Source organism: Rhipicephalus sanguineus, chromosome 5 (genome assembly GCF_013339695.2).
Source record: "Rhipicephalus sanguineus isolate Rsan-2018 chromosome 5, BIME_Rsan_1.4, whole genome shotgun sequence".
Lineage (NCBI taxonomy): Eukaryota > Metazoa > Arthropoda > Arachnida > Ixodida > Ixodidae > Rhipicephalus > Rhipicephalus sanguineus.
The window spans coordinates 4,082,369-4,108,056 of record NC_051180.1 but is presented as its reverse complement, the minus strand read 5'-3'; the positions used below and the strand labels follow the sequence as shown (position 1 = coordinate 4,108,056).

Here is a 25,688-nt window from a genome sequence, read left to right as displayed (position 1 = left end):
ACGTGTAAAGTTTTCATGCACCGTGCTCAGACTCCCGAGTATTTTTTGTTCGCGTACCACTGTCTGAATAAAAGTTGTATTTGGTATCTATTTAGTTTGACATAAGGACTATGAATCGTTACATTAAAGTCTCGCGTGTATACGTGTGCACCAATTGAATAACTTTAATTCACAAGATATATACGTTTTGTAGCAATTATTAGCAATCTTGCTCACTTGTTCAAAATAACGTTCCCTGTAGCTGCACCAGACATTTCAAATTTCGCGCGCTTACATTCCAATTTTTCTTTTTTCTTTTTTGCGAAAGTCGAGATATTGTACGCATCAGATATATTTTGTATTTACATAAATGTTTTTGTTAATATTTACAAGCAGAAACGAGTATTTCTAGTTAGGATTAAAGAAATATTGGTTGACGTCTGCGGGACTGGAACCACTTTTGCTTGTTTGTTGCTCGTCGCGTCCATGCCGCCTCCCGAAGGGCCGAGTTTGAAGTCAAATTTTTCTCTTGTGTGAATGGTGCTTGCGATCTGTGCTCGTGTTGTGGGTTCTGCCAGTGCTGCTTACTACGAAGACTCAAGCGAAGACCTGCTGCTTCATATCGTTGACCCGTCGCCGAACGAAAACAGGTACGTGAACGTTGCTGCTGTCAGCGCTTAAGTGAGCTTTTGTGAACGTAGCGAGCCTGTTGGTGTGTATCATTTCATCAGGATCAAGACAACGTTGTGTGATGTTAAGTGCGGGCGAACTTTTTTTCGTTTGCAGTGTAAAGCAAATGGGCGCATGCGCGGCTGTGTTTCGGCGGGCGATTTGAACAGAGTTGTGTTGGCGCTCTCCTCGGTCGGCAGTGGTGTTGGAAGGGGGGCTCCTGCTCGCGATGAATCACTGCTTTGGTTTAATAATTGTAAGGCGGGGACGGTGCCTGCGTGTAAGCGTCGACCGTGTCTAAAGCGCGTACGCTTGAGCATGTTGGTAATTCATGGTGAATTTTCTAGCGCACAAAACGAACAAGGTAGGAAAAGAATGCTGCGGTGTCCGCGTTGTTTTTTTTTCCCGTCCTCGTTCGTTTTGAGCGCTAAAAAACTGAACGTGTCTAAGAAAGTTCCATACGCTGCGCGTCCTCTTTTCAACAGCTACAGGATCGTTATGTGACTTATTATCAGAGACGTGTTTTCCTTGCGTGTGACCAAACGTGTGCATGTGTATGCATCCGCAAAGGCACGTATTTACCGTGATGTTCGGGTTAATGCGTGTGTTTGCGCTTACGCTTAGGTGTTAATACAGCCAGTTTCGTTAAGTTCGGACCGACGTTTTAGTTCATCCGCAACATAGGTACCGATGGGTTGCCTGATGCGGCCGGCACCCGTGCCTGTTGAGCCGTTAGTTAAACTTGAACTGTAGTCGAACGGATCCTTGTATATCTGTGGCCGAATAGTCGTATCTTAACTGTACAAGCGCTAGGTTGAGCATTAGTGCATGCGTTCGTGCACAATTTGATTCTGCTTGTTTCCACCATACTTGGCTTTTATGATTTTGTTCTGGTTATTAAGAATTGTATGCGCGTCGCCCCGCTTTGGCGTTAAAACTTCGCTAAATACCTTTACGTCCTTTACGTGTACGAACATTATAAAACACTGTTTGTAGCACCACCTCCAATGACATTTTGTGATAGATGACAAGCCTAATGGTCTATCGGATATAGTAAATTCTCTAGGCATGCTTTACATATGTTAAAGGGGTCTGTGGTATGTGCAGCAAATGAATATTTTATTTATTGCTGAAAACTCAATAAAGTTATGCATACTTCACGGTACGCATGCATAAGTCATGCATGTGTTGCTGCTCAAATGTAAAATTAGACAGTGTATTTATGTGAGCACACAACAGATCTAGACTGCCTTTTTTCAAGCTGTTGGCATTGGAACAATTATACAACTTCAAACATCAGTTTCACCGAATGCTTATTGTGTATTGCTAAATTGCGGTCAGTAGCTTCCAGGATTCTGGGTGCCGGTGGTTGCTGAAGCTTGCATGCTTTATTGTGATGGCATGTGATTCAAGATTGATGCCTTGTAAGTCTTAGCATTTCCGCCTTTTTTAGCCAACCAGAATCATTGAAACTAATGACCCCAATTTGGCAGTACACAATAGTCATTTAGCGAAATGAATTTCTGACATCATATAATCGTCACATTGTGAGAAGGCTGAAGAAAGCTACATTAGCTACATTATTCACAAGTTAACACGTAATTTATTTTAGACGTTACCTGCAATGGATGCATGACGAATGTGCATACCGTCATGTATGTGCAGTGGTATTGTGCTTTTGTGCAATAAATAAAATTTCATATGATGCATATTGCATTGCATTCCCTTTAAGAAACACATTGTATGAGTATCATAGTATATCTACAGATATACAAATGTACCTGTGTGGATGCACTTATGCACACGTTTGGCCGCAGGAACAGAATTTGCCGATAGCAGCCAATGACATTACTCACACATAGAATTTAACTTTCAATTATGCGTGGTCAACACATACAGCTCACAGGGGCATCTTCGCCTAAGAGCTGTAGCTTTGCGTTGGTGCATGAGTGAGCTAAAAGGGTAAAGTTCAGATTTTTCATATCAAATGTATAAAAAGTTCTGCCAGAATGCGCTTTTTGTTGCATTTATTCTTCAGCATGCCCTTTTTGCATTTATCATTGTGTGGAGTCAGATTTTACTGAATATGTTGGCCGTGCACTGCATTTGTACCCACACAGAACTAAGAAAATTCCAGCATGACGGGAGCATACTGTTATGTCACACTCTTGCTTGTGAAACTTTTGGTCATTACTTTTGTTTTTGTTTTAGGCTTCCGGGTATGAATCTACTAGAGAAGGAACACCGTGGCCCCACTTCTGTCGAAGGAACCAGAGTTGCCTGGGCAGCTGAAGATGGATTGTGCAACCAGCAGTGAACAGCTGTGATCTTGTAATGTGCAAGTGTATGAACAGTCACGTTAAGTTAATCTAACACCAATTACATTACCTTGTCAAATTTTGTAATTTTGTAATGCGCGAGTTTATACACAGTTACATAGAGTGAGCTGTAAATACGCCTTGGGCAAGTTTGTGATCATGCAGTTTGGCGGTGTTTACAGCACATGTGTTCGACAAATATTATCACTCTCTTACTTTTCTTTCCTTTTTTTCAGTTGTGTATGTGCACTGTCAACAGCGTCAATATGCTTTTTTAACTTCTGATGCCTCAAATGCAAATTTTTATGGTTCCAGTTTATGGTTCTTAACCAATATTTATGAGGGGAAGCCAAGAAGTAAAGGCACATTTGAGAAATGGTACACTTATTCTAATGATAGAAAACTGAAGCATACATTATTTTTTCTACATTACCTGCCTGCACTTCAACACACTTTGTGCAACGTTTCACAAGTTTCTTGATTCCGTCGGAAAAAAAAAATTTTTTTGGTTGCACCTGTAACCAATTTTGCACAGCATCATGTCTTCTGCGTCAGTAGCGAATCTTCTTCCCCCGAGTGCTTCTTTCAATGGTCCAAACGTATAAAAATCGCTTGGAGCCAGGTTTGGACTGTGTAGTGGGTGTTCCAGCAATTCAAAACCCAACTTCTTTATTGTTTGGCAGTCCTCTTGGCAGAATGTGGCCGAGCATTATCTTGCTTCAGGATGACACCGTTTCGCAGTTTTCCATGACATTTGGATCTGATTGAAGGTTTCAGTTTCGTTCGCAACACATCAAAATAGTTCACACCGTTCACAGTTTTGCCTCTTGGGGTGAAGTGAACGGCTACGACACTGTCCTTGTTCCACAATAGTGTTAGCATAATCTTATGAGCTCATGGTTGACGTTCAAGTTCCTTAAATTCTGGTGATCACTGTTTCTAAATTATGCTCGCAGCTTTATCTTCCGGTTTGTGATGATGTACCCACGTTTCATATACAGCAACAATTTGCTCTAAAAAAATTCCATCTCCCTCACAACGATAACGGGTCAAATGTTTACGAGAGAGATGTCCAAACTTTGTGCCTTATGCTGTGCTGATAATTCATTTGGGACTCATCTTGCACACTTTAGAAAACTTTAGCCTGTTTTGTCCGATGGAATACGCTAAACCAAAACTGATATGTAAAGTATTGGCGATTTCGTCCACTGTGATTCGTCTGTTTTCCATCATGGTACCCTGAAACGTCGGTGGCCTGCTCGATCTTTCTGTCACATAGTTATTCCATGTTCGACACACACTATTGATTCGGAGATCTTGCTTCGTGATAAACAAATGTCACCATAATGTGCTTGCATTCGACGAATAATTTCTGCAGGTTTAACACTTTCCGCAGAGAAAAGCGAATCACTGCCCTCATTTCCTCCCTGGTGAAGATCGACAATGGGGCTGCCGTGCTTAACAGTCTGCTACACTCTGAATAAAGCAGGAATAAGAGTGACACATTCTAGAGAAGTGTTGCAGACGGCACTAATCCAGTGCTGGATACTATACTCGGCGACAACTTATCTTGACAGGGAAGCCAAGGCTACGGAGCCGGGGCTTCCGCACATTCGTGTGGCTCCGCAAGTAGTGCAGCAGCTTGCGGCTGATTTCGATTTTGCTCGCTCACATCGTTCACACGTTTAAAAAAACATATACACAAAAAAATGTGAATGGGAAAGACATTTCGATTGTTCAGTGTACCTTTTACTGTCATATTACGAGTATATTTTTCTTGGAGAACTAAACAATGTGTTTGCGGCCGCACACTGACCCAATACATCATGGACGCCTTGTTTACTTCGGAAAACGGCCATGCTGAAAAGGTAGTGCTGTCTAAGGAATAGAAAGAACAGGAAGGCATTCTTGCAAAGTGAGCAATAACTGTATTTTACCCACGACTTTCCGCGACTGTTTCAGTCTCATAATAAATAAAGCAGCATTTATTTCAACAAGGCAAATGAGAAAATTATCAGCAAACTTAGTACTATTTTTTAGCGCGGTAGCAGGCATGCGTTTCGGTTGTGTAGCTTCCACAGTGCTGTCAAGAAAAGTTGTTGCCGAGTGTAGCAGTGTTAACAAACCCTAGTGGGAGAGATAGCAAAAGTCGCTTTACTTTTTTACTTCCCCTCTATACATCTGATTATCTTACAAATAATTTTTATTTATGCATGTGATCTTTTCCTTAGTATTGCCGTTTTGCCACGCTGTAGGCAGTTTATGCATTAAGTAGCTTTTTGGAAGTTCAGTGCTCTATCAAGACACTAATAGTTAAAGGTGTATACACATGTTGTGCTAAAAAATAAACATCTTACTTTGAAAATTGTGTTCACTTATTTTGGTCAGTTGGACAGGAACTTTGCTAACATGTGTCAGACCTTCAGTCACTAACTTCAGGCGTCAATATTGTTCAATGTTTACTCAGATGTGCTGGCACACTGTCAAAATATTTCCTGTGTGAATATTTGTGGACTTTACATATAATTTAAAGTTTACAGTAAGCTTGATGTACCTAACACAATGTTAAGCATGTGGTGCATATAAGAACTACATTATGAAAAGCTTTACTGCACATTATTGTACATTACCGCAACATTTATTACAGCTATATTTCCTGCTTGAGATCATCCCACTTTGGGAGGATGGCCAAATGTAAATGTAGGCCCTTCCATAACGCAAGCCAGGGTGACTAGGGCACGCAGCACAGAAGCGCCTGCATTTACATTCGGCCGTTCTCCTGAAGTAAGAATAATCTCCATTAGGCAAGATGCATCAACAAAGCTTCAATGACCAGTAGTCAACGAAACATTGGTAACAGGTATTTAGGACGCTTAAAAACAGTGTCATTTTCAATTTAACGTTCTGTTGGCATCTATTGAAAGTTATAAAGGAAATTTCAATTGGTTATCGGAGGTCAATAGTCGACGAAATGTTGGTTGCTGGTATATAAGACGTTTAAAAACGGTTTAACAACTTTCAATTGAACGTTCCTTTAGCGTCTATTGAAAGTTATTAAAGAAATTTCTATTGGTTATCGGTGGCCAGTAGTCGACGGAATGTTGGTTGCTGGTATATAAGACGGTCTAACGACTTTCAATATACCGTTGGTAGGTTCTATCGACTTTTCCCAATAAACTGTCTATTGACGGTTGGTACAAATTTTTGTAAGGGGAACGGCTATTTGGGCTAGTTGGTTAAAGCGCATATTACAAGGTTGCAGCGCAAGCACGGTACTGCTGAAGGAAATACGTAAAAGCGTGGAGCGGAAAGCAAAGAGGGACGACACGAGCGCTGACTACCAACTGGTTTATTGTTCACGACACACACGTACATATATATACACAGAGGTAAAAACTTTTATCAAGCAGACGTCAGTAACGTGACACATTTCGGTGGCATGTCCGATAAAACTAAGGTACAATGATAACTATTAACAGACTAACCCTTATCCAAAAGCGCGAATTCTTTTTCATGCAAGGCCAGCGAAGGCTTGCTCACGCATTCACCATCATATTTCCTAATATAAGTTTGTATGGACCCATCTGTTCAAGTGTCGTGTCGTGGATCGCAGTGTCTTTGTGTCGAGCATGTGCAGCGTCGTGGCATATTCGGCAAGGGACATGTGCGGAAGAAGTGCGTAACTTGTGCGGGAAGTTGGTCCTGTCCAGGGGGCACACAAAAAGGATGTGCAAGATCATCCGATCAGAATGCTAGAGACAAGTGCGCTTCTACAGGGACTGCCTTCGGGTTTCCTGTGGCCGGTTCCTGACAGGTCGCCACCGGGAAAAACTGTACCGACAGTGGTACCATAAGGCCGAATTGGCAATGGAGTCTCTGTGAACTGCCGTGCGGCCTATTTTGCCAAAACGGGACAGGCACTCCAGCGCGGCAGGGATGTCAATCAACCTTGGGGACACGGCCATTCCTGAAAGGTTTCAACAGACGCTATGCCTGGGACCGAGGTTCAGCCTGGAGCCTTCCCTCCGTGGCGCTGAAAAGGTGGCTGTCGCAAGGAATGTGTCGTCCTGCGAGCCTGAAAACGAACGCTGTCGGTGCACTTCAGAATGCGTCGACGTCCTCGCGAGAGGTGGGTGTAGGTTAACATTGGCTAAGTGTCTAAAACCACTCTCGAGTTTCCTATCCACTAATAACCTTCGAGTACTTCAGGCGGATAAGGAAGGCGTTTTAGTAACCTTACCTAATGAAAATTTTCTGCGGAAAGCTTCACAGGCTGTTGAGAAACACTCTGTGAAAGTTTCAGCACAAAGTCAAAAATTAAGAAAGAAGCCGTAGTTCGTCTTGAGGCTGTGAACTTGTTAGGTTTAGCGCGCAGACTATAGAAAGCACCCTTACAGGAATTGTATATTTTTAACACGAAAGTGTTTTATGCCGGGGTCCACCAAGACTTCAATGACGTATTTCCGTCACGTAAATGATGTCAAAAAAGGTACACGATCAGATGGCAAAGAAAAAAAGGTTCCGTCACCGGGCATCGAACCCACGACCGCTCGGTCCACAACAACGGATGCCAGGTACGCTATCCACTGCGCCACGGTCAGAGACACTGGAGGCTTTACAAATGCGCCTATTATATCTACCACTTTTCCGGTCGGCGGGGTGGTGTTGCCCTCTGGGAGCGGTAAGGTAAAGTAATTCGTCATTACTATGGCCTCCGCGATTAGCACCTGCAACGCGTTACACGTCCGTCCCATTCGGCGCGTTTTCAATAGAAGTTCAAATCGGTCAATGCCTTAACACACCGCGAGGGGGCGACATTGGCCCCTCGCGATAGATAGATAGATAGATAGATAGATAGATAGATAGATAGATAGATAGATAGATAGATAGATAGATAGATAGATAGATAGATAGATAGATAGATAGATAGATAGATAGATAGATAGATAGATAGATAGATAGATAGATAGATAGATAGATAGATAGATAGATACTGTGCTAATGGTTTAGTATGTCAAGAAATGTTCCGTTTCTGAACAACAAGACAATGTTTCTTCGCTCATTAAACCAGGCAGAGATGACCCGCCGAAGCAGTTTTCTGTGCCTGCCTTTGTTTCGCGTAAGCAACATGTGCATAGTACAATTTGCCTAATCAAGATTTGCTGGCAGAACCCTGCACGATGTCACGACGAGTGCGGTAAAGGGGTTCTGGGGACAGCAATCTTCAGGCGTCGCATACTGCCGGTATTGGCTCTTGGTTAGATGGAGTGCTTTAAGCCATGAATTACATTACGTGAAAGAAAATACATTGCAAGCGGAAAGATTGTTCTGCGAAAGTTATTTGCGTTTCTTATGTTATGCACTCGCTTACGTGGTGTTGCTTCATTTGTTGATGAAAACTATTTTTGCCAGTAAGGCCGTATGGAAGACGTGCTTAGACGCTCCCAAAGCGACATAAAAGGAGCGACAGTATTTGGAGGGTTGCTTGCTGCTTCTCCTGGTTACCCATGCCTTTATAAGGATTAATGGCTCGCTGTGTTTGCTGTCAGGTTATATAACGGACGAGAGAATGAACGGCATCGTGCTTTCCCCAGTGCTTTAAAGAACTTGATAAGTGTGCAGTTTCTCTGCGACTATAGTGGAGATATCCTTTTTTTTTTGTTACACGAAAATATATGCTGCAGTTGCTTTTGCCACCTCCGAGCAGCACAGCCAACTTGAGAAAATATATGGCGGAGACTTACGTATTGAGGCAACAAAGCGCGACTCACATAGCGGGATGCGCGAGAGGGGCCACGCATCCTTAATGACATCGGCAGTGGCCGGGGATCACGCGACGAATCAAGGGATAAATAGGCGAGGCTCTGAAGATGCGGTCTATTTGCTTGTTGAATGCCATGAGTACTGACCAAACGACATCCATTCCATTTATATTTGCTCCTTTTCATTGACAACATGAACGTTCAGGGTCGTATGTGTGTCCAATCAGCATGATACGGAATGTCTGACACCATCAGTTGTAATGACATGAATGATGTTCTCAGTAGCGTAGCCAGAAATTCTTTCTGGCTAGGCTACTGGGTTCAACCATACTTTATGAATATTCGTGCGGGCGTTTGTGTATGTGTATATATACGCCAGAAGGGGGGATTAACTGCCCCCCTGGATACGCCTGTGCATGTTAAAGATCTTCCCTTTCGCCCTAAGCTACATGGGGTCTCTGGCCGACAGCCGCCTTCCCACGGTAAAGGTTAGGGATTGAGACACCTGCATGATGTTTCTTTGAACGGTAAGATGACCAGGCTCGTACTTCCCCATTGCGGACGGCGCGACCAGCAAGAACGAGAGAGAGCGTGGCCGGGGGACCTGTCGGCCGAAGCGCTCGTCGCTGTCTTTATCACATCCTCACAATTTACTTCATCCCCACGAATTCCACTCACCGCTGTTTCCGCCCTGCCCGTCGGCGCTGCACTATGGCATGAAAGACACTCGGTGTTTGAAGGGGTGCCGTTTTCATTCGGGGTCAGTCCAAGTAGGTCACTGCTGAACTTTTGGAGTTCCCCTTCTCGCAGCTTGAAGGACCCTACGTTGCTGGTGGACGACAATGCCATTGTGCTTGCATTGCCCGTAGCTTCAGCGGACATGCTCTCTCATTGCAAGCGTCCTTGTCGGGTCTTCATACGTGTGATGAGCGGTTGACATTTTCACACGCCTGCGTATTCCGCGGCGAAGTTATCATCGCTAACGTGTGGTTCGATGGGCGCATCTTGCTGCTTCATTTATTTGGCGATGGCCTCCAATTCATCTCTTAGTGTCGCGTTGCGGTCCTCTTTGTCTGACCCCAAGTCATCTCTGGTCTTCAGTAGCATGAGCTCCTCGCTCAGTTCCTCCAGCTCGACGTATAACACGGTCCTCTTTGTTCGCAGACGCTCCACCTTTGTTCTGCCCAATTGCATCAGTTGTCGCTGAACTTCTTGTACTCACAGAGAATTCCGGATTTCGGCACCAAAAGTTGTTATCAAAAGGTTCGTTATCAATAATTGAATGAAGCTGAGGTTTTTAAATGATACAAGAAGCTCGCGAGCTCGCGCGGCTGAAGCAGAGATGAAATAAGCTGGCCTTCTCTGCCGCATGGAGGCCACATGCGATAACACCAACCCGCGTGCAAGGACTGCCGTCAATTGCTCTTCAACCAGAAAAGAAAAAATCACAGCATATCCACGGAGTGAATGATGATGAGTGGGCGAAGCTGCGGAGGTTCATCGGTAAACCGTGAATCTTCCGTGAATTCTGCCCAGTACATCATCACCGACGTGAGATCGGGCGCGTTTATACTAAAGGTTCGATGAGAGTTATGACGACTTGCAGCTCACTTTAATTTTACATGTACGCTGTGAATTTTCATTGTTTAGAAAACCATTGCTTTAGAAAACATCTGGCGTCTTTCGTTAAGCAGCTGGCGTCTTTTCGTTTTGCTTTAGAAACATCTAGCGTTCTTTCGTTTTGCTTTGACAAAACATCTGGCGTCTTTCGTTGGTTTCTTTCATCAATCAACGGCGTTTTGAACAAAATTTTTATTTTTTAATCACGCACAAGAGAAATCTCGCCAGGCACTACCTTGGAGGTAAACAATGGCTGCTAATGGGAATGAGAGTCAGAAGAAGTCGGCTTTTAGCTAACACTCAGACTTCTACTTCTACTAACGTTTCCTACTGGAACATGCCAATGGCTGCTAATGGGGAATGAGAGACAGAAGAATTCGGCTTTTAGTTAACGCGCACGCTGCGAATTTTTTATTGTTCAACAACGCACAGGAAAAATCTCCCACCGGCACCACCTTGGAGGTCAAAGCGTAAGACTGGTTACGCACTACGACTACTACGACTACGACTACGAGGGACGAACGGGTGCCGCGTTAAGGAGCTTCGCCCCTAAAACGCCCCGCCGTCTTTCGCTGGGCAAAGGAGCATGGGGGGACGCCGGGGTAATGAGGGGCTGCGTGGCCCGAGCAGCAAATGTGAACGTTGACTATAAGGACGCGGCTGCTATGTCGGCAGACATCCGCAAACGGCTCGTATACCAACAGGGCTTGTTGCTGAGCTAGTTGGTTCATAGCTTGAGGAAAAACTGTAACGACGCAAAGAAGACGGGGACGAAGCGAAGACACGAACAGAGGCGCCCGTGTCTGTCTGTTCGTGTCTTCGCTTCGTCCCCGTCTTCTTTGCGTCGTTACAGTTTTTCCTCAAGGCTCGTATACCCTTCTACGCGCTGTGACCTGGCTGCTTCGTGTTGTGTCCACTGATACGAGAAATTGCACGAAAACCGCGCTGTGCCGGAGCGGCCGTGTTCTTATACACCAGTATTTCGTAGAGGTACGCGAGATCGGACCAAAAAAAGTTAGCTGCAAGCCTTAGTTCGTATAACTTTACGACATGTTGCTATCGCTTTCACTGCTGCGGCTTTCGGGGAAACAGATTTTTTCCAAGAGTCAAGGAACAAAATTCTCTCCCCACCATCTCTTGAATCTACGCCCTCTCCCCCCTGTGCCACGCCGATCCGATGAACCCCGCGCCGTTCACACACCGCCGACGGTGGTATTGGGACCGGCGCACAGGTCTACTTATCACCACGCTTCCTCCCTCAGGGATAATTTCTTTACCATTATGTACAGTCGCCCTAAATATGACTTGCAACATCGGAACGTGTGGCCTCACGAGTTTAAAGATTTCGCGTTCCTTCCACTAGCCCTCATATCTACAACTAAACGCTGTTGGGGATGTTCCCAAATACGAAAATAATATGAAGTTACAGAAATGAAGCAAGTTGAAGCCGTGTGCTATCTTAAACTCGTGAGGCCACGCGCTCCCGTGTTGCAAGTCAAATTGAGCGCGACATTACATAACCTGCCTCGTACAGAAGCTTGCCTTTATCAGTGTTTACTCCCCTGAAAAAATTTCCAAACCTTCGACGGTCTGAACAAACAGCCAGCAGTTGCAGAGGAACGCACGCAGACGACACCATGCTTGCACAAGCAGCCGCATGTGTGGTCTGGGAGGGACGCGAAAACGGCCGCGTTGGCGCTGAACGCTGCCGCGCTGGTGGAGCCGCCTACGCAAGCGCAGTGTGCCAATTTGACCAACACCAATAGGCTTTGTGCAAGCTCTCGTATATCAATGTATAATAAACGTTCAGCTACTTCTGCGAAGACACGTTTCACTTTCGTGTTATACAGACTCCTACGACGGAGGGATAAAGCATGTTCTTTCTCTCTCTTCCACGGCAGTTATTGCAATAACAAATAACGGTAACAGCTGTCATTAGCGGCTTCTTAACGTCAATGGCGAGATCACGTACGGAGAAGGATGCGTCTGGGAAGTATTCCCTTCCCGGTCGCATTTTCGATGGAGGCGGAAATGCATTTGAGGTCCCTGTAGATTTAGATGCGCGTTAGAGAACCCCAGGTGGTCGAAATTTCCGGAGCCCTCGACTGTGGCATCCCTCATAATCATATCGTGGTTTTGGGCCGTCAAACCCCAACAATTTTTATTATTATCTAGGAAGTATTAACCGCAACTGATGATGCCCAGCGCGTGAGATGCCCGGATGTGCTGTTTGGCATATCATAAACGCGAGGCTGGGAAGGTCTACGCTGACGCCGACCTGCGGTGGTTCAAAGGCTGAGCAGGCCTTCGAAGTGCGTAAGCACCATCTTGCCGCGCGCGAAAGACTACCACAACCCTCGCGCGCACTGGAGTCGGCGTTATGTGAAAATTTCGAAAATGAGACAGGCCACGCGTGAAATCGAGTGAAACATGTCCAATGCATGCTTGATACCACGATCGTTCATTTAATTAGCACCCGAATTGATATGCGATCGATAAAGCTATGAACATTAGTTCGCTTGGTTCCGTGCATTTCTATCGCTATCAGTGGTTCGGTGTTGACGTCACACTGTGACTGTTATGACTGACTGTATTCTGCATCCGAACTGCGGTTGACTATGGCCATCAGCAGTAAGTATTCCTTTATTTCTATCGAGAACACACATTGGGGCTCTCACCTTCCTATCGTTAATGTACCAGGTGAGCGAGGCGTTGGGCTTGCTGGGTCCGTAGGAGCACGTCAAGTTGACTGGGTCCCCAATTTGGTACTGGCTGCGGAGCCCTCTAATGATCGGATCCTCCAGGGGCAGCACTGCGTGACCGATACATAAGCCGCGTAAGCCTAGAAGAGAGTTTCTAACGAGCACCCATACAGTGAACATGGCAGGAATAAAGAAAGTGCGAATAAACTCTTGGTAGTTTCTCACAACCGCGTAAAACAGTATTCATGTGTTTAAGTAGCTCGGCAAGTGCACAGCAGACATCAGATGACACAGAGTTGAATAAAGAGTCAACCTCTGGTACTGCGTTTTACACAGTTTCGTGCCTCGAAGCGTGACACCTACTGCAGCCACTTATAAGACACGACATACTGCTAAGCACGGCACTCTTATCTAGACAAGCACAGTTCCTGGAAACGAAAAGTAAGTTACGCCATTTGACGCGTCAAAACAACCGTTGTAGTTTGTAATATTCCTTTGTCGTGTGAGAAAATGTACAATGGACAAACAGCACCCTGTATGACAGCTTGGTTAAGAGAACACAGTGACCTTTCTGAAGAATATCGGCACCACTAATCTTGATATGCACTGCTGGCCATGCGGGTGCTCCGCGCTTTTCACTGGGCTGTAAGATAGCATACAAGAATTTATATAACATTATCCGAGATGTGACAGAAGCATGTAACACAGTTACAGAACAGGTGTGTTGGCCCCATTAGTGTTGATTTGGATGACAAAGAATTCAGTAAAAATTTTTTCTTGATATACGCGTACAGAAGAGCTCAAAAGAACACGGACTGAGGAAGGTCGGTGGACAGTACGAGCGCTAACTCAAAACTGGCTTATTCGGCCGTCCTAGAAAAAAAAAACAAGAAAAAGTTGGAATATAGTGAAGCGCATGCGCACAAGTTCTTAACGGCAAATACAAATAAGATTAAAAAGATCAGAGCCCTTCCACTACGTGAAGATGGAAAACCAGCGAAGTTGCTTGCTTTGTTTTGACTGTGTTTTATAAAACGCGATAGCGTTAAGGAGCTCCTTTCGCAGAAATTTCGGTGTCGGCGTCGATGGCGGCGTCGTTGGTTTTGAGTGAAAAATCATCTTGACCATGACCGAAAAATCAAGAAAGATGCGAATAAAATAAATAATAAAAATATTCGGGTTCGAGTGAGAATCGAACGCAGGTCGTTTGCGTGGCAAGCAGGTGTTCTACAACAGAGCCACACTATTTTTTCTTTCTTTATTGCCTATGTACATACATACAGCAGTGACAAACAAATATTTACCGAACAAAGAACAAAGTTTGCAGGCTTCTAGATAATGCTTCTTCTGTAGAAGGCTTTCTACTTGATGAAGCCATTGGGGTACATCTTGCTGGACCTTTTGTGTTTCCACAAATGAACATATAGATTCAAAGAAGTAGTGTCGAACCGGACGTTCATTAATATCATTATGGCGCACCGTCATTCTTGACTGCCATATACTGTGCAGGCCCAGTAACATAACTAGATCGAACGGTACCCCTTCCTCATTTTCAACCGGGAGAAATCTGATGCCGTAGGCGTCAAGGGGCAAATCCTTTTTTAAAGTCCGTTGAAGAACGTCTCAAAAAAAAAAGACCGCATCCAAGCAGTCAAGAAAAACATGTTCGATTGTCTCCGGCTTCCTGCAGAGTAAACAATGGTCTCCCCAAAGAAAACGCCCCGCTACGGTGGTCTAGTGGTTATGGCGCTCGACTGCTGACCCGAAAGTCACGGGATCGAATCCCGGCCGCGGCGGCTGCATTTTCGATGGAGGCGAAAATGTTTGAGGCCCATGTACTTAGATTTAGGCGCACGTTAAGGAAACCCAGGTGGTCGAAATTTCCGCAGCCCTCCACTACGGCGTCTCTCATAATCATATGGTGGTTTTGGGACGTTAAACCCCAGATATTATTACTATCCCCAAGGAAATAATAAGCCCTTTCCTGCGTCCATGTTTTGACAGGCAATGTTGCACTGTGGAAATTGAAGAAAAAGGATTCTGCTCCAGGTGTTACCTCCATTTTTTTACTCCGCTTAAGACATTTCTTGAAACTGCTACGGAAAAGAAAAAAACACTATATGAATATCATGTAGTGGAAGGAGTGTCTAACGCATGTATAACTGCGTGGCAGAAGCGTAGAATCGAGCCAGGTGTCAAAAATTGTCAATTGCGCAATGCGTGCTTGTTTTAGAGGTCCATACATTACAAAGCTCAGACATATTTAATCATCATCAGCAGCAGAATGATCAAATAAAAATTCGGCAGATCCCACGTACCGTGGTAGTCGACGTTATGCGAAGCATGCGGTGGGTAGGTGAGTGTGGCGTAACTTTTTTTACTTAGCGACACCTTACGAAATGACGCTAGAGATTTGTACAAATTTTATACGCACAGATATATATGTTGAAGAGACGCATATGTGTTATATAACCAATTGTTTACGGTTGGGTAACGCTGCCAATGGCAACGTGGGTATTACCAACACCAGAAGCGGTAAGCTGATGTGTAGTACTTATACGTGTCCCGAGTATGCACACACGTTTCACGAACCCGTGTGCATGTGTGCAAGAAGTTCTTGACAGTTCTTGAACGAGGGCACCATCGCCGTGATCAGTGAGCACCAGCAGCTGGTCATGACTTGTTACAGGATCCGGTCGTGATCGTGGTGACGAGGGGTCCATGTGTAGTGAAGTATGTGGTATAGTAGAGCTGTTGGAATTCGTGGATGCCTCGGTCATTTCGTCAACAAATTGTCTGTCGACAGAGCCGGCGAAATGCCGGAACCTGAAGCCACCCTTCGCGTTGGTGAGGTACATGCCGTCGAGGCTGGTAGGCCTGGATAGTGCTACGTAGACTAACATCAGTGGATGATGTTTGTCGTATTCGTAGACTACCTGGGCGTACGTAGCCTACGTAGCCTAGTCTACAAAGCGGCTGTCAATCAATCTGGCATCATCCTCGGTCAGCATGAGGCCGTCGCCCAGCCTCGTGGGAAATGAAGAGGACACTGCGTCGTTATGGTGGACGAAGTGCATTTATGGTGCGGTGATGTGGATATCATATGTAACTTTCGTTAATGTAATCCTCCGGGGTCGAGCAATGCTTCAATATAGATTGCTGAATCATAGAAATACAAACGTAATGTTTATTAGACTGCTGTAAAAGCGGACCCAAAATTGGAACCACAGATGTTAATCTGATATGACGCCTGTATCGTAGGAGTAACATGTAGTGTTTATTGCTTTCTTGTAAAATTAGATAGCCAGCACCACAACCACAATTGACGTTGCACCGATATTACGCCTGCGTAGGCTGGCTTTCAAAACTAGTGTATAGATCTGGCGTGGCACAGTGGTAGAATACCTGATTGCCACGCAGAATGCTTGGGTTCGATTCCTGCTTGGATCCTAATTTTCATTTTTTCCATTCGTTGAGTCAACGCTGCCGATGTTGGTTTGCCTTAACGCTCTAGCTTAAGCTACCAATGTCTGTTCTCGCCGTTCCTGGGTAGATATAAACTGTCAATCACCTGTGGCGCATACCCGTACACCGCGGCCTGTGGTAAACGGGTATGTGCCACACGTGTCTAGTGGAAAGGGTTTGACGACGTACGCGACAGGATTTATCGTTATTCATGTCATGACCTGGTAATCACATTCGCCAAATACTCTTACCCTCCCGTGCAAATTTTGGTCTACACCAAGTTAAGGATGCGATCATGAGAGCACCCAGACGTAGGCGGCTAGATAGATAGATAGATACGTAGATAGAAACGCTCGAAGTGCCAGAGGTTCGCTAAGAAATGCTTCGCATTTAAAAAGTGAACAGGTTCGCGTGTTGCCTTAAGGAGGCGTAGTGGGCCCTTTGCTGATTCGCAAGAAGAATAATTATGGCTTATAGTGAGCACTTAACAAGTGAACTTGCAATAGGCATTCTAGGATAGTTTGAAACGGCCAATGTTACGCGGACAGGCGTTCGTTTACTTGCGTTGAGGCATCCATCGAGAACCCAAGTCACGCTAGCAAGGCGATACGTAGCCGTTCGTGGTGGCGAACTGGGCAGAGCTCCCTTGACCAACGAGTCGCGCCGTCAGTTGCTGGACTGTCTCGCACTGCCGGATCGCCGCCGCCGCACAGTCACGCTGCAGTTCGTCACGCACGCCGCACATGGTGGAAAGGTGTTCGGCAAACCACAGACGATCACACACGCCGCGCGGCTACCCAAACGGATTCCCGACCAACTTCCGTTGAAATCTTGCCGAGGCTCCCGGGAAGCGCTCGTGCGGGTTGTAACCAACTTGCCGAGAGACATTTTCGGCTACGCGATATTCAGGATCCTGGACGGTAGTGCGTTTGCGCTTGCCGTCGTTGGCCCGAACTCCGTCAATCGTTTTAGCCCGGTAGCGTCGACTGGACTCGCACCTCTGTTGCCGCTGGCGCCCTATAGTCAATTGCAACCTAGGAATGATTACACCCAGAGCCATCACTGTTCCACCCAGAGATGACTTGCATAGGCGTTCCATCCAATCACATTCGTTCGTTTCTATGGCGTCAAGGGCCTTCAATGCGCTTCAGATAGTTGGTGTGCCCATAGAGAAACATATTCGTGTCGTTAGTAAGTCGAAAACTTGAACGCCCTAGCAAATTATAACAGAGATTGTGGCATCGCAGCTTCGCCAAACGCCATATTGTAGGTAGGAACGATGGACCATCAGTGTTTGATATGTTTAGTAATTGCATTAGCACTGGAAATGTACTTACGGCTCCGAAGGAAACCAGCTTGCACGACTCTCTTATATACGTGAGTGACAAGCGCGCCGTGGTTCGGTGGGCGTAGCTTGTATTCATTCTTAGGTCATAACCACGGCGCAGGAAGGAGAGGTGACACAACGCGGCCAGCGATCGTGGCGAAATTTTGTTCGGGTTCGCGCATGCGCTTGTAGATGACGCCACGCTAACGGGAACCACTGATTACGGGATTTTGCTATATGAGAACCTACGGAGCGCGCGCTCTAGCTTTGAGCGTATCGATTTGAGATTTTTTAATTCAAAAGAAGATCTCGTTTCAACAACGGCAGTCCTTATTGACGTCCTTAACATTATCTCGGAGTTTTCACCTGGAAAATATTGACACAGATGCTGTTGCAATAGTACTTTGCGAGGTTTAGCCCCTCTGCAAGTAATGTGGAATGTACTATGGGCGTTAAAACGGCAGGCACGTGCACAAGTTGTGGTATTCACCAAACATCTGAAGGCAGACTGCACTTTGCGGAATTTACGTGTACCACCTTACATTTACCAATTTACGTGTACCAACAAGCTCAAGGTTGCACGTGTACTATCGCGCTCAGTATGAGCTACATCACGCGAGCGTGTGGCCGAGCGCTCTGCAAGGTTGTACAGCGGCGCCGATCATTGCATATTTTCGAGTTATCGGGAGAGAGTTTGGCTGCTCGTGTGAGCGCGCATCGCCCACATTTGTTTGCTTTCATCCTCGAAGTTATCATTTTCGAAGCTGATATCACCACAGGGCTAATCGAGGGCGAGGTTGAAAGCAAGTGGAGGCGATTCGTGCTCGCAGGGACAGCCAAACTCTCTCCCGATAACTCCAAAATATGCCATGATCGGCGCCACTGCACAAGCTTGCAGAGCGCTCGGCCACACGCTTGCGTGATGTAGCTCATACTGAGCGCGATAGTACATGACGTGGAGGATGACCACTTTAGTGGCGGGTGGTTAGTTGTTACAACAAACTGCGGCATGTTTGTGCAATAACTCCAGTATCTACTGCACTGTTTTCAAATCAAAATGTCTACAACACTGACTATTAGGCAAATCACACAGCTAGCAATAAACGGAAAAGCTCAGAACCTGCTAATAACATTTACTGTACAAGTTTTGACAATTTCCTCAGCTTGTTTGTTTCGTTTTTTTTCTGCTTACAATATTGCCTTGTTCGCAGTCCCACTTAATAATGCAATACCTTGGCTATGATTTCGTCTATGTGGCCGAGGCAGGGAAATGACAGCCAGCTGTTATCTAGTACATTATCAATCGTCAAATCATAAGCATTGTTTTGCTCGCAGTTCCTCTGAGACCCCACCAAGTAGGACGGATATGTTTGTTGTGCGAGCATTCCTAGGGTCTTGCAGTTGACCAGGACTGCCTCAGGTTTCTGCGAGTGAGAGACAGGACTAACAAGGCCACGTTTGCACATGTCGCACTCTGCGTTGTTTAGCAACTTTCGGCACACAAACCCTGTAACGTAGTACACTATGCAGTCCACAACTTCGGCCGTGGCACAGCAGTGGTCCACAATTGCTTTCCACTCGAGCTCCTCGCCAACGTAGCCATCGAGTCTCTTCTTAAGTTCTTGGAGCTTGGTTTCCTTCTGATACTCATCCTTGAATGCTGAAGTGCCATCGGCTAGCGTCAAGCACGGAGCCTCTTGTCCACGCTCCGTTGCCGAACTTTGGTGGTTTGATCAAGCTGTATACACTCAGCATATTATAGGGCTATAGAAAAGTAGACATCATAGTGTGCTCCTTTTGGCTTGTCAAATGATGCCAAAAAGTCTGATTCAAGGACATCCTGATTCATTGTTCCACTGAGCACATATGTAAAAACACACTCATTTAACAGAAAGACCAACAGCGGACATGATGTTCACACGGAAACCCTCTGGCGTCAACTGTGTCAGGAAACTGTGTGGAGTATTTTGCCATCATCAAGGCCTTTTTCTGGCACCTGTCTGTTCAGTGCGTCAAATAAGTCGTTCATGCGCATAGTGAAGCCAACTGTGGCTTTGAAGGCACAGAGGAGCGCAACGGACCTAGAGGAGTGATATTCTAAACCATTAGCCTGACTGCAGCTGAAAACCTGTGCAGATAATTTCACTGTCAAAGTATTGGTCGTATTGGCATGAGCGTACGTCAGTTTAGAGTGCACCGTCAAGTAATCTGGGTTTTTTAGATGCGAAGCAGCTTTTGCTCGGGGCTGTGTCCGGTGGTGGTGGTGGCGTCCGCGCTCCACTGCGCATGCGCCTACTCTCTCTCCCACTGTCCTCCTTTAAGGGGTTCTCAGACGAGGGACAAATCCTCGAGGAATAAAGGTGGAGCCTAGTGATGTCAGCTCGCGAGGAGAAGTCTCCACAAATATCCCCCACTCACACGGACGAGGCGAACGGAGGGGGAGACCAGTGTTACTAGACTACTCTGGTGGCTTGCACCACCCGTTTGACGAGCTGCTGACGACCATGCAGCTGCAGACTGGACACCCTCTGCAGGAGCAAGTGCAACAATCTGGCCAAACAAGAGCCCGAAATTCCGCCATATCCCCCACCGCCAGGGGATCGTTTGTCCTGTCGGGGAAAAGGTCCCCGTATCCTCTGAGGAGTCGCGGGGTTCACTAATCCGTGACGTCGTGGTCACGTGATCCGCAATCCCCCCGTGTCTCCCGCCGATTTCTCCCTCGTGTGAATAGAAAAAATTCAGCGCAAAATGACACAAGGACTACAAGGGAGGACACAACGCGTGCGCTACGGACACGACACTAGCGCACATGTTGTGTCCTCCCTTCTCGTCCTTGTGTCATTTTGCGCTGAATTTTCCTAATGTCTTACCAACAAGGCCGAATTTCTTCCCTCGTGTGAATAATCCTTTACGCAAGTGTTCAGTCGCCTTCGCTCCTCTCCTCCTCCAGGCTGCAGCCGCGGTGCAGCCTCTCCTCCCACGTGATGCAGCCAAATACAGCCTGTAACCCACTCTCTCCTCTCCCTCCCCCATTTCATGTGTATATAAGCGCGTGCACTCGGTCGGCTTACGTCATTCTCGCTTCGCTCCCGTTCAGATGAGTTGTAACTTTAATGTCGGCGCCACTCGTTCACAAGGCGCTAACGGAAAGCAACGCACAAACATAACGTAATGATAAAGAAACCTCACACACTAATGGAAAAGCCGAGTGAACGTAACGGAAACTTGGTGTGCACCCTCAATGCTGCTTCGCATCCCCTCATGGTTCCCGTGAGTGGGAGATGGTGTAACTTTTCGTCTTCAACGTACTACATGATATCAGTGTGTCCAAAGTACTTTCCCTTTGGGAGTGGTTAACACCTTTTGGGCGACCGCAACACTCGTAATGCCGTGTGTGACAGCAGACGATGAAGCACTGCGCACGTCACACCCACGAAGTAATGCCCTTCTCCGTTTGAGCCACTTTCAGCAGACGCCATCCTCCTTTCACTCTCTCTTCCCATCCGAGCAAGCTTACAGCGACGCTCATCACATTCTTCCCCTCCGAGAGAGCTTGTCTCTCGCCGAGTCGCAAGCCTTTCCGCCGAGCCTCACTTCCGCCCTTCACGTCAGCCTTATTACTACTAGTAATAAAAAATTAGTGAAGGGCTCCGAAAATTTGAACCATCTGGTGTTCGTTAACATGCACCAAAATTTAAGTACACGGGCCTCTAGCATTTCGCTTCCATCGAAGTGCGGCCGGTTTCCTACTGCTACTACTACGACGACGACGACATAGTGTAGGCTAAGAAAATAGTCGCGAAGGAAATTTTTGCAAGCAGGGATTCAAAACAGCGACTCCTCAACTCCGCGGAGCGACTCGTAAAACTTCTAGGCCACAAAAACAGTCATCCTCCTGCGTACTAACGGTGAGCTATTCATATACACCAGTTACCGTTGGTGGTAAGCACATCTCTGAGGTGCTTCTGCGTGGCGGAGACTTGTTCACAATCACCCGCGAGATGGCACAAAGGGCCAAAGGGCGTCCACCCGTCTTTCCCCGGCCGTCTTTCGTAGCAGTGCGTGCGTAGCATCCGCGATTGGCTCCGGCAACACCCCGTTCAACGCGTTTCCAAGGTAGCTATTCTGGATAGGTGCACCTAGTGGACATGTCCTTTTCGGCGGAGCGCATTCAGTTATACAGGAAAGCGGTGAGTCGCGACGTCATCGCGCACTTAAACAGGTCGACGCACCGAACCCCGCCCAGCACCTCCCTGGGCTGCCGCATCCCGACTGCAGCCGGGGACACAATAGTTGTCATCGTGGCAGTTGTCTTCGTCGCCGTGGCTGTGGCTGTCTTATTGGGTAGGGCCGGTGCGGTACTCCGGCTGGGAACATTGCAGCCTGCTGGTAGCTCGTTGCTGCAGGAGCGCCTTGGTGTCTTCTTCAGGCTGTGAGCTTGGTTACCGGCATTTCGTGGGAGTCCAGAACCTGAAGGAACCAGCACCTCCACCAGATTTCGCGTGGTTGTGACGGTGACAAAAGAAATAGAAGCCGGTAAAAATGAAACTCTTTATTGGGCGAACTTGTGCCAAGAAAAAGAATGACACTCAAAGTGCAACAATATCGGCACAAACAGTCGTCGGTCATCGAAAAATCTGATCAGCGGTAAGGCCCCTCGGCACTTATACATGTGGCATCCAAAATTTAAGGCTTATTGCTGGTGGTCGCGCTAGTTTCAGACTAAACTCTACTGTTGGCGTTGCGCGCTCGTGCTTATCAAACAATCCAAAATAATCAGGAATGTTCGACATTCCTGCGCAGTGCTCGCAAAACTGTGGTTACACGCGTAACGGGTCGGTTACATGAAAAATTGAAAAAGAAGCACACGTGGCAATAATGATAACTACAATAAAAAAATGGATCTTCCTGGGCGCGAAGTTGCCGTAGGCGCCAATTCACCCAAAGCTCAGCGAAACTTTTTCAAAAGGCTTTGATAACGTCCACGCAAGAACAATTTATTATCTATGCAGTTAAATAATAATAATATCTGGGGTTTAACGTCCCAAAACCACGATATGATTATGAGAGACGCCGTAGTGGAGGGCTCCGGAAATTTCGACCACTTGGGGTTGTTTAACGTGCACTTAAATCTAAGTACACGGGCCTCAAACATTTTCGCCTCCATCAAAAATGCAGCCGCCGTGGCCGGAATTCGATCCCGCGACCTTCGGGTCAGCAGCCGAGCGCCATAGCCACTAGACCACCGTGGCGGGCTCTATGCAGTTAAATGGTATGCTGTGGCCACGCGATCAATGACTGAGGCTTCATTATAGTATGCTTCATTTAGTTATGCAGGCAGTCCACTGTACCATCATACCAAAACAAAGAAAATCAGTTTCGCCGCAACGGCAAAGCAATGAATGCGATAACAACTAATTGCAATGTTATACGAAGGAAGGCTAGCAGCTAACTCTTCTGGATCCGACCTCGCGTAGCTCTACACTTTATGCGTGGCTTTAGCTGACTTAACGTCGTAAAGGCCAATTGGCAGCAGAGCTAAGGGAAAGCCTCACCGATCAAATGCAAAGCGATACAAAGCTAGGCGAACATGGGTGTGGTTTAGCACTGAAAGAAGCTGCTTTCCGTTGGACCACTTGCATGTCTCCAACTTCCAACTCGCCTCCACTCGCATCCGCTATGCTTATACTCTCTCCTCCCTTCCCCTTTCCACCCCTTGCTATACTACAGCGTACACGGAGCATTATTGTATGTTAGTTCGCATTAATATTGTGTCTAACAAAGAAAAAGCAGCCCTTTCCTCCTTTCATTCATGGCGATCCTATATATATCGTATCGCAAGTGTTTCTACGGGCTGCGCGCCCCCAGCTCCGTACCTTCAGTTACAGGGCGCAGTCGCCTATGCTCGTCTCTAGAGGGGGGTCCAACAGATGGCTCTTTCTACGTGTTGTGCTCTGATCGCAAAGTTTGCATTTCAGCCATGGACCGCACGAAGGTCACTGCAGCGACCGCGTTTGCTGTTGTTAGGCTTTATCCGTGACATGCAAATATGTTCTTATCGCAGTAACTTCACTCTTGCGGCGAAACTGCGACTTTTTGTGTGTTTGCCAACTCTTGGCTCTGACTCGGTGTTAGGACCACAACGGGCGTTCGCTGGCGTACCGAAGGAGCTACATTAATTTCGTGGGGCGTTTGGGTGGACACAGACGTCAGTCTTTGGACCCGACGACAGCATCCCAAATGTGAAAGAGGCACTCCCCCGCAACATCCAGCAGTGTCGTTCTTATTTCTACATTTTAAACTTAATAGGGCTTAAAACTGCTCGGACGAATTCGAATCAAATGTGAAATGACGAGTCCTGTCATTTCCCCCCCCCCCTCCTGGCGACAGTTTTCTCTCCCCTATCTCAATTCTCTGCCTTTCCCTTTTCAGAGTTGCGTGTAGGTAAATATTTGCATGTCAGGAAGCCGCCCTGCTTTAAGGAAAGAAGATATCCTGCTTTCTTTAGCAATGAAAGTATCGTTACAAAACCTGAGCCGAGCCACTCGATCATCATATATTGTGGTATTATGAACGCAAAAGTACAGCAGAACCGTTTGGGCTGGTGGGTTCATAATCCTACCGGAAAAACCGTGCAAAGAGTGGGACACAAAAAACGAAGGGACACCGCCGCGGTTTGTCCGTTCTCACTTGTGTCATCCTCTTGGCGCTGTTTCCTCAGCACGCACCCCAAATTTTGCCGCACATTATTAGGCGCAAAAGCTGCCCGGAAAACACCAGCAACACCACCTTGAGCGAATTACAAGCATTAATTTCTGCTCGGGCATCGCTGGTTGATGCCATGAATGCCAGTCTTTTGAGCTTTCTTTGACGGCAAATAAGAGCGTCCGCGTCCATTAATCAGGGCGGGGGAGTTAGGGTGACTTCCCTCGTACTGAAAGCCGGATGCATCAATCACACGCTCCCATTTCAAACGAAGACGCGACCGACGCTTTGCCAGGAAGACAGCGCCTGCACAGGACGGGTTCTAGCAATGGCCACTATGACGCTTGACATCTTCCATGGGCCGAGCGTTTTCTCATAGTCACGCCCACACAAAGGAGAATACGGCCTGGTAGGTTTCTGAACTCGCAAGCATAGAAATGGTACTTACTGCTGCCATAGAGTACCTCGAAAATCGAGGTGTGCCAATTGCCGCTCTTTTAGTTATCCATAAGATGTGTTACCAACAAGCCTAACAAGAAGTTCCTTCGCAGAAACAATAAACATGTTCTTGCAGCACCACAAAACACGGAAGCTCGACCAATAAAGAAAAATATATCAAAGAAGAAGTAAAGGTGTCAACCAGCAATTTATTTGCTGCCTTTGGCGCTGCGGAACAAGTAATGATAAAGTCATAACCATCGCTCCTTAGCTGCTTTACCAAGTTTCCAAACCTTCATATTGGTTTCTCTGTCGTGACTTACGCAGTCTAACTTCCGTGCGCCCTTTGGACCAGCCAGAGACTGCCTCCACATAAGGCCTTCCAGATTTCTCTGGTGGTCCTGATGCATGTCCCTTTTTTTTACGGCTGATTGATTTCGGTTTACCTTTAAGTGCGGTAAAGGCAGTTTCTTAGTGCATGCATCCCTATCGCAAATGCCACGCATTTCTTTAGGTGTGCCTGAAAACGGAGTCGGCGATAACACCCTGTACTCAGGCTCTACCGTTTGCTGAAATCGAAAGCTCAATGAAAGATGTTTATCCCCTCCAAATATTGTTTTAAATAGGCAGAAAGCAATGTTAGGAAAATAAGTGCAAATTTGTGTATTCCCCGGTTTCCGCTGGCGGGATATATAAGCCAGCC

The 25,688-nt window shown here is 46.5% G+C and overlaps 1 protein-coding gene across 1 annotated transcript in view; it reads right to left on the bottom strand.

Annotated features, from left to right (window-relative positions):
* The window catches only part of LOC119393130 (uncharacterized), a 356,820-nt gene that overhangs the window by 138,219 nt on the left and 192,913 nt on the right, over positions 1 to 25,688 (bottom strand). Inside the window, exon 5 of the mRNA XM_049415848.1 lies at positions 13,027 to 13,160. Coding sequence (XP_049271805.1) covers positions 13,027 to 13,160 — 134 coding nt within the window. The remainder of the gene's footprint in view (positions 1 to 13,026; positions 13,161 to 25,688) is intronic.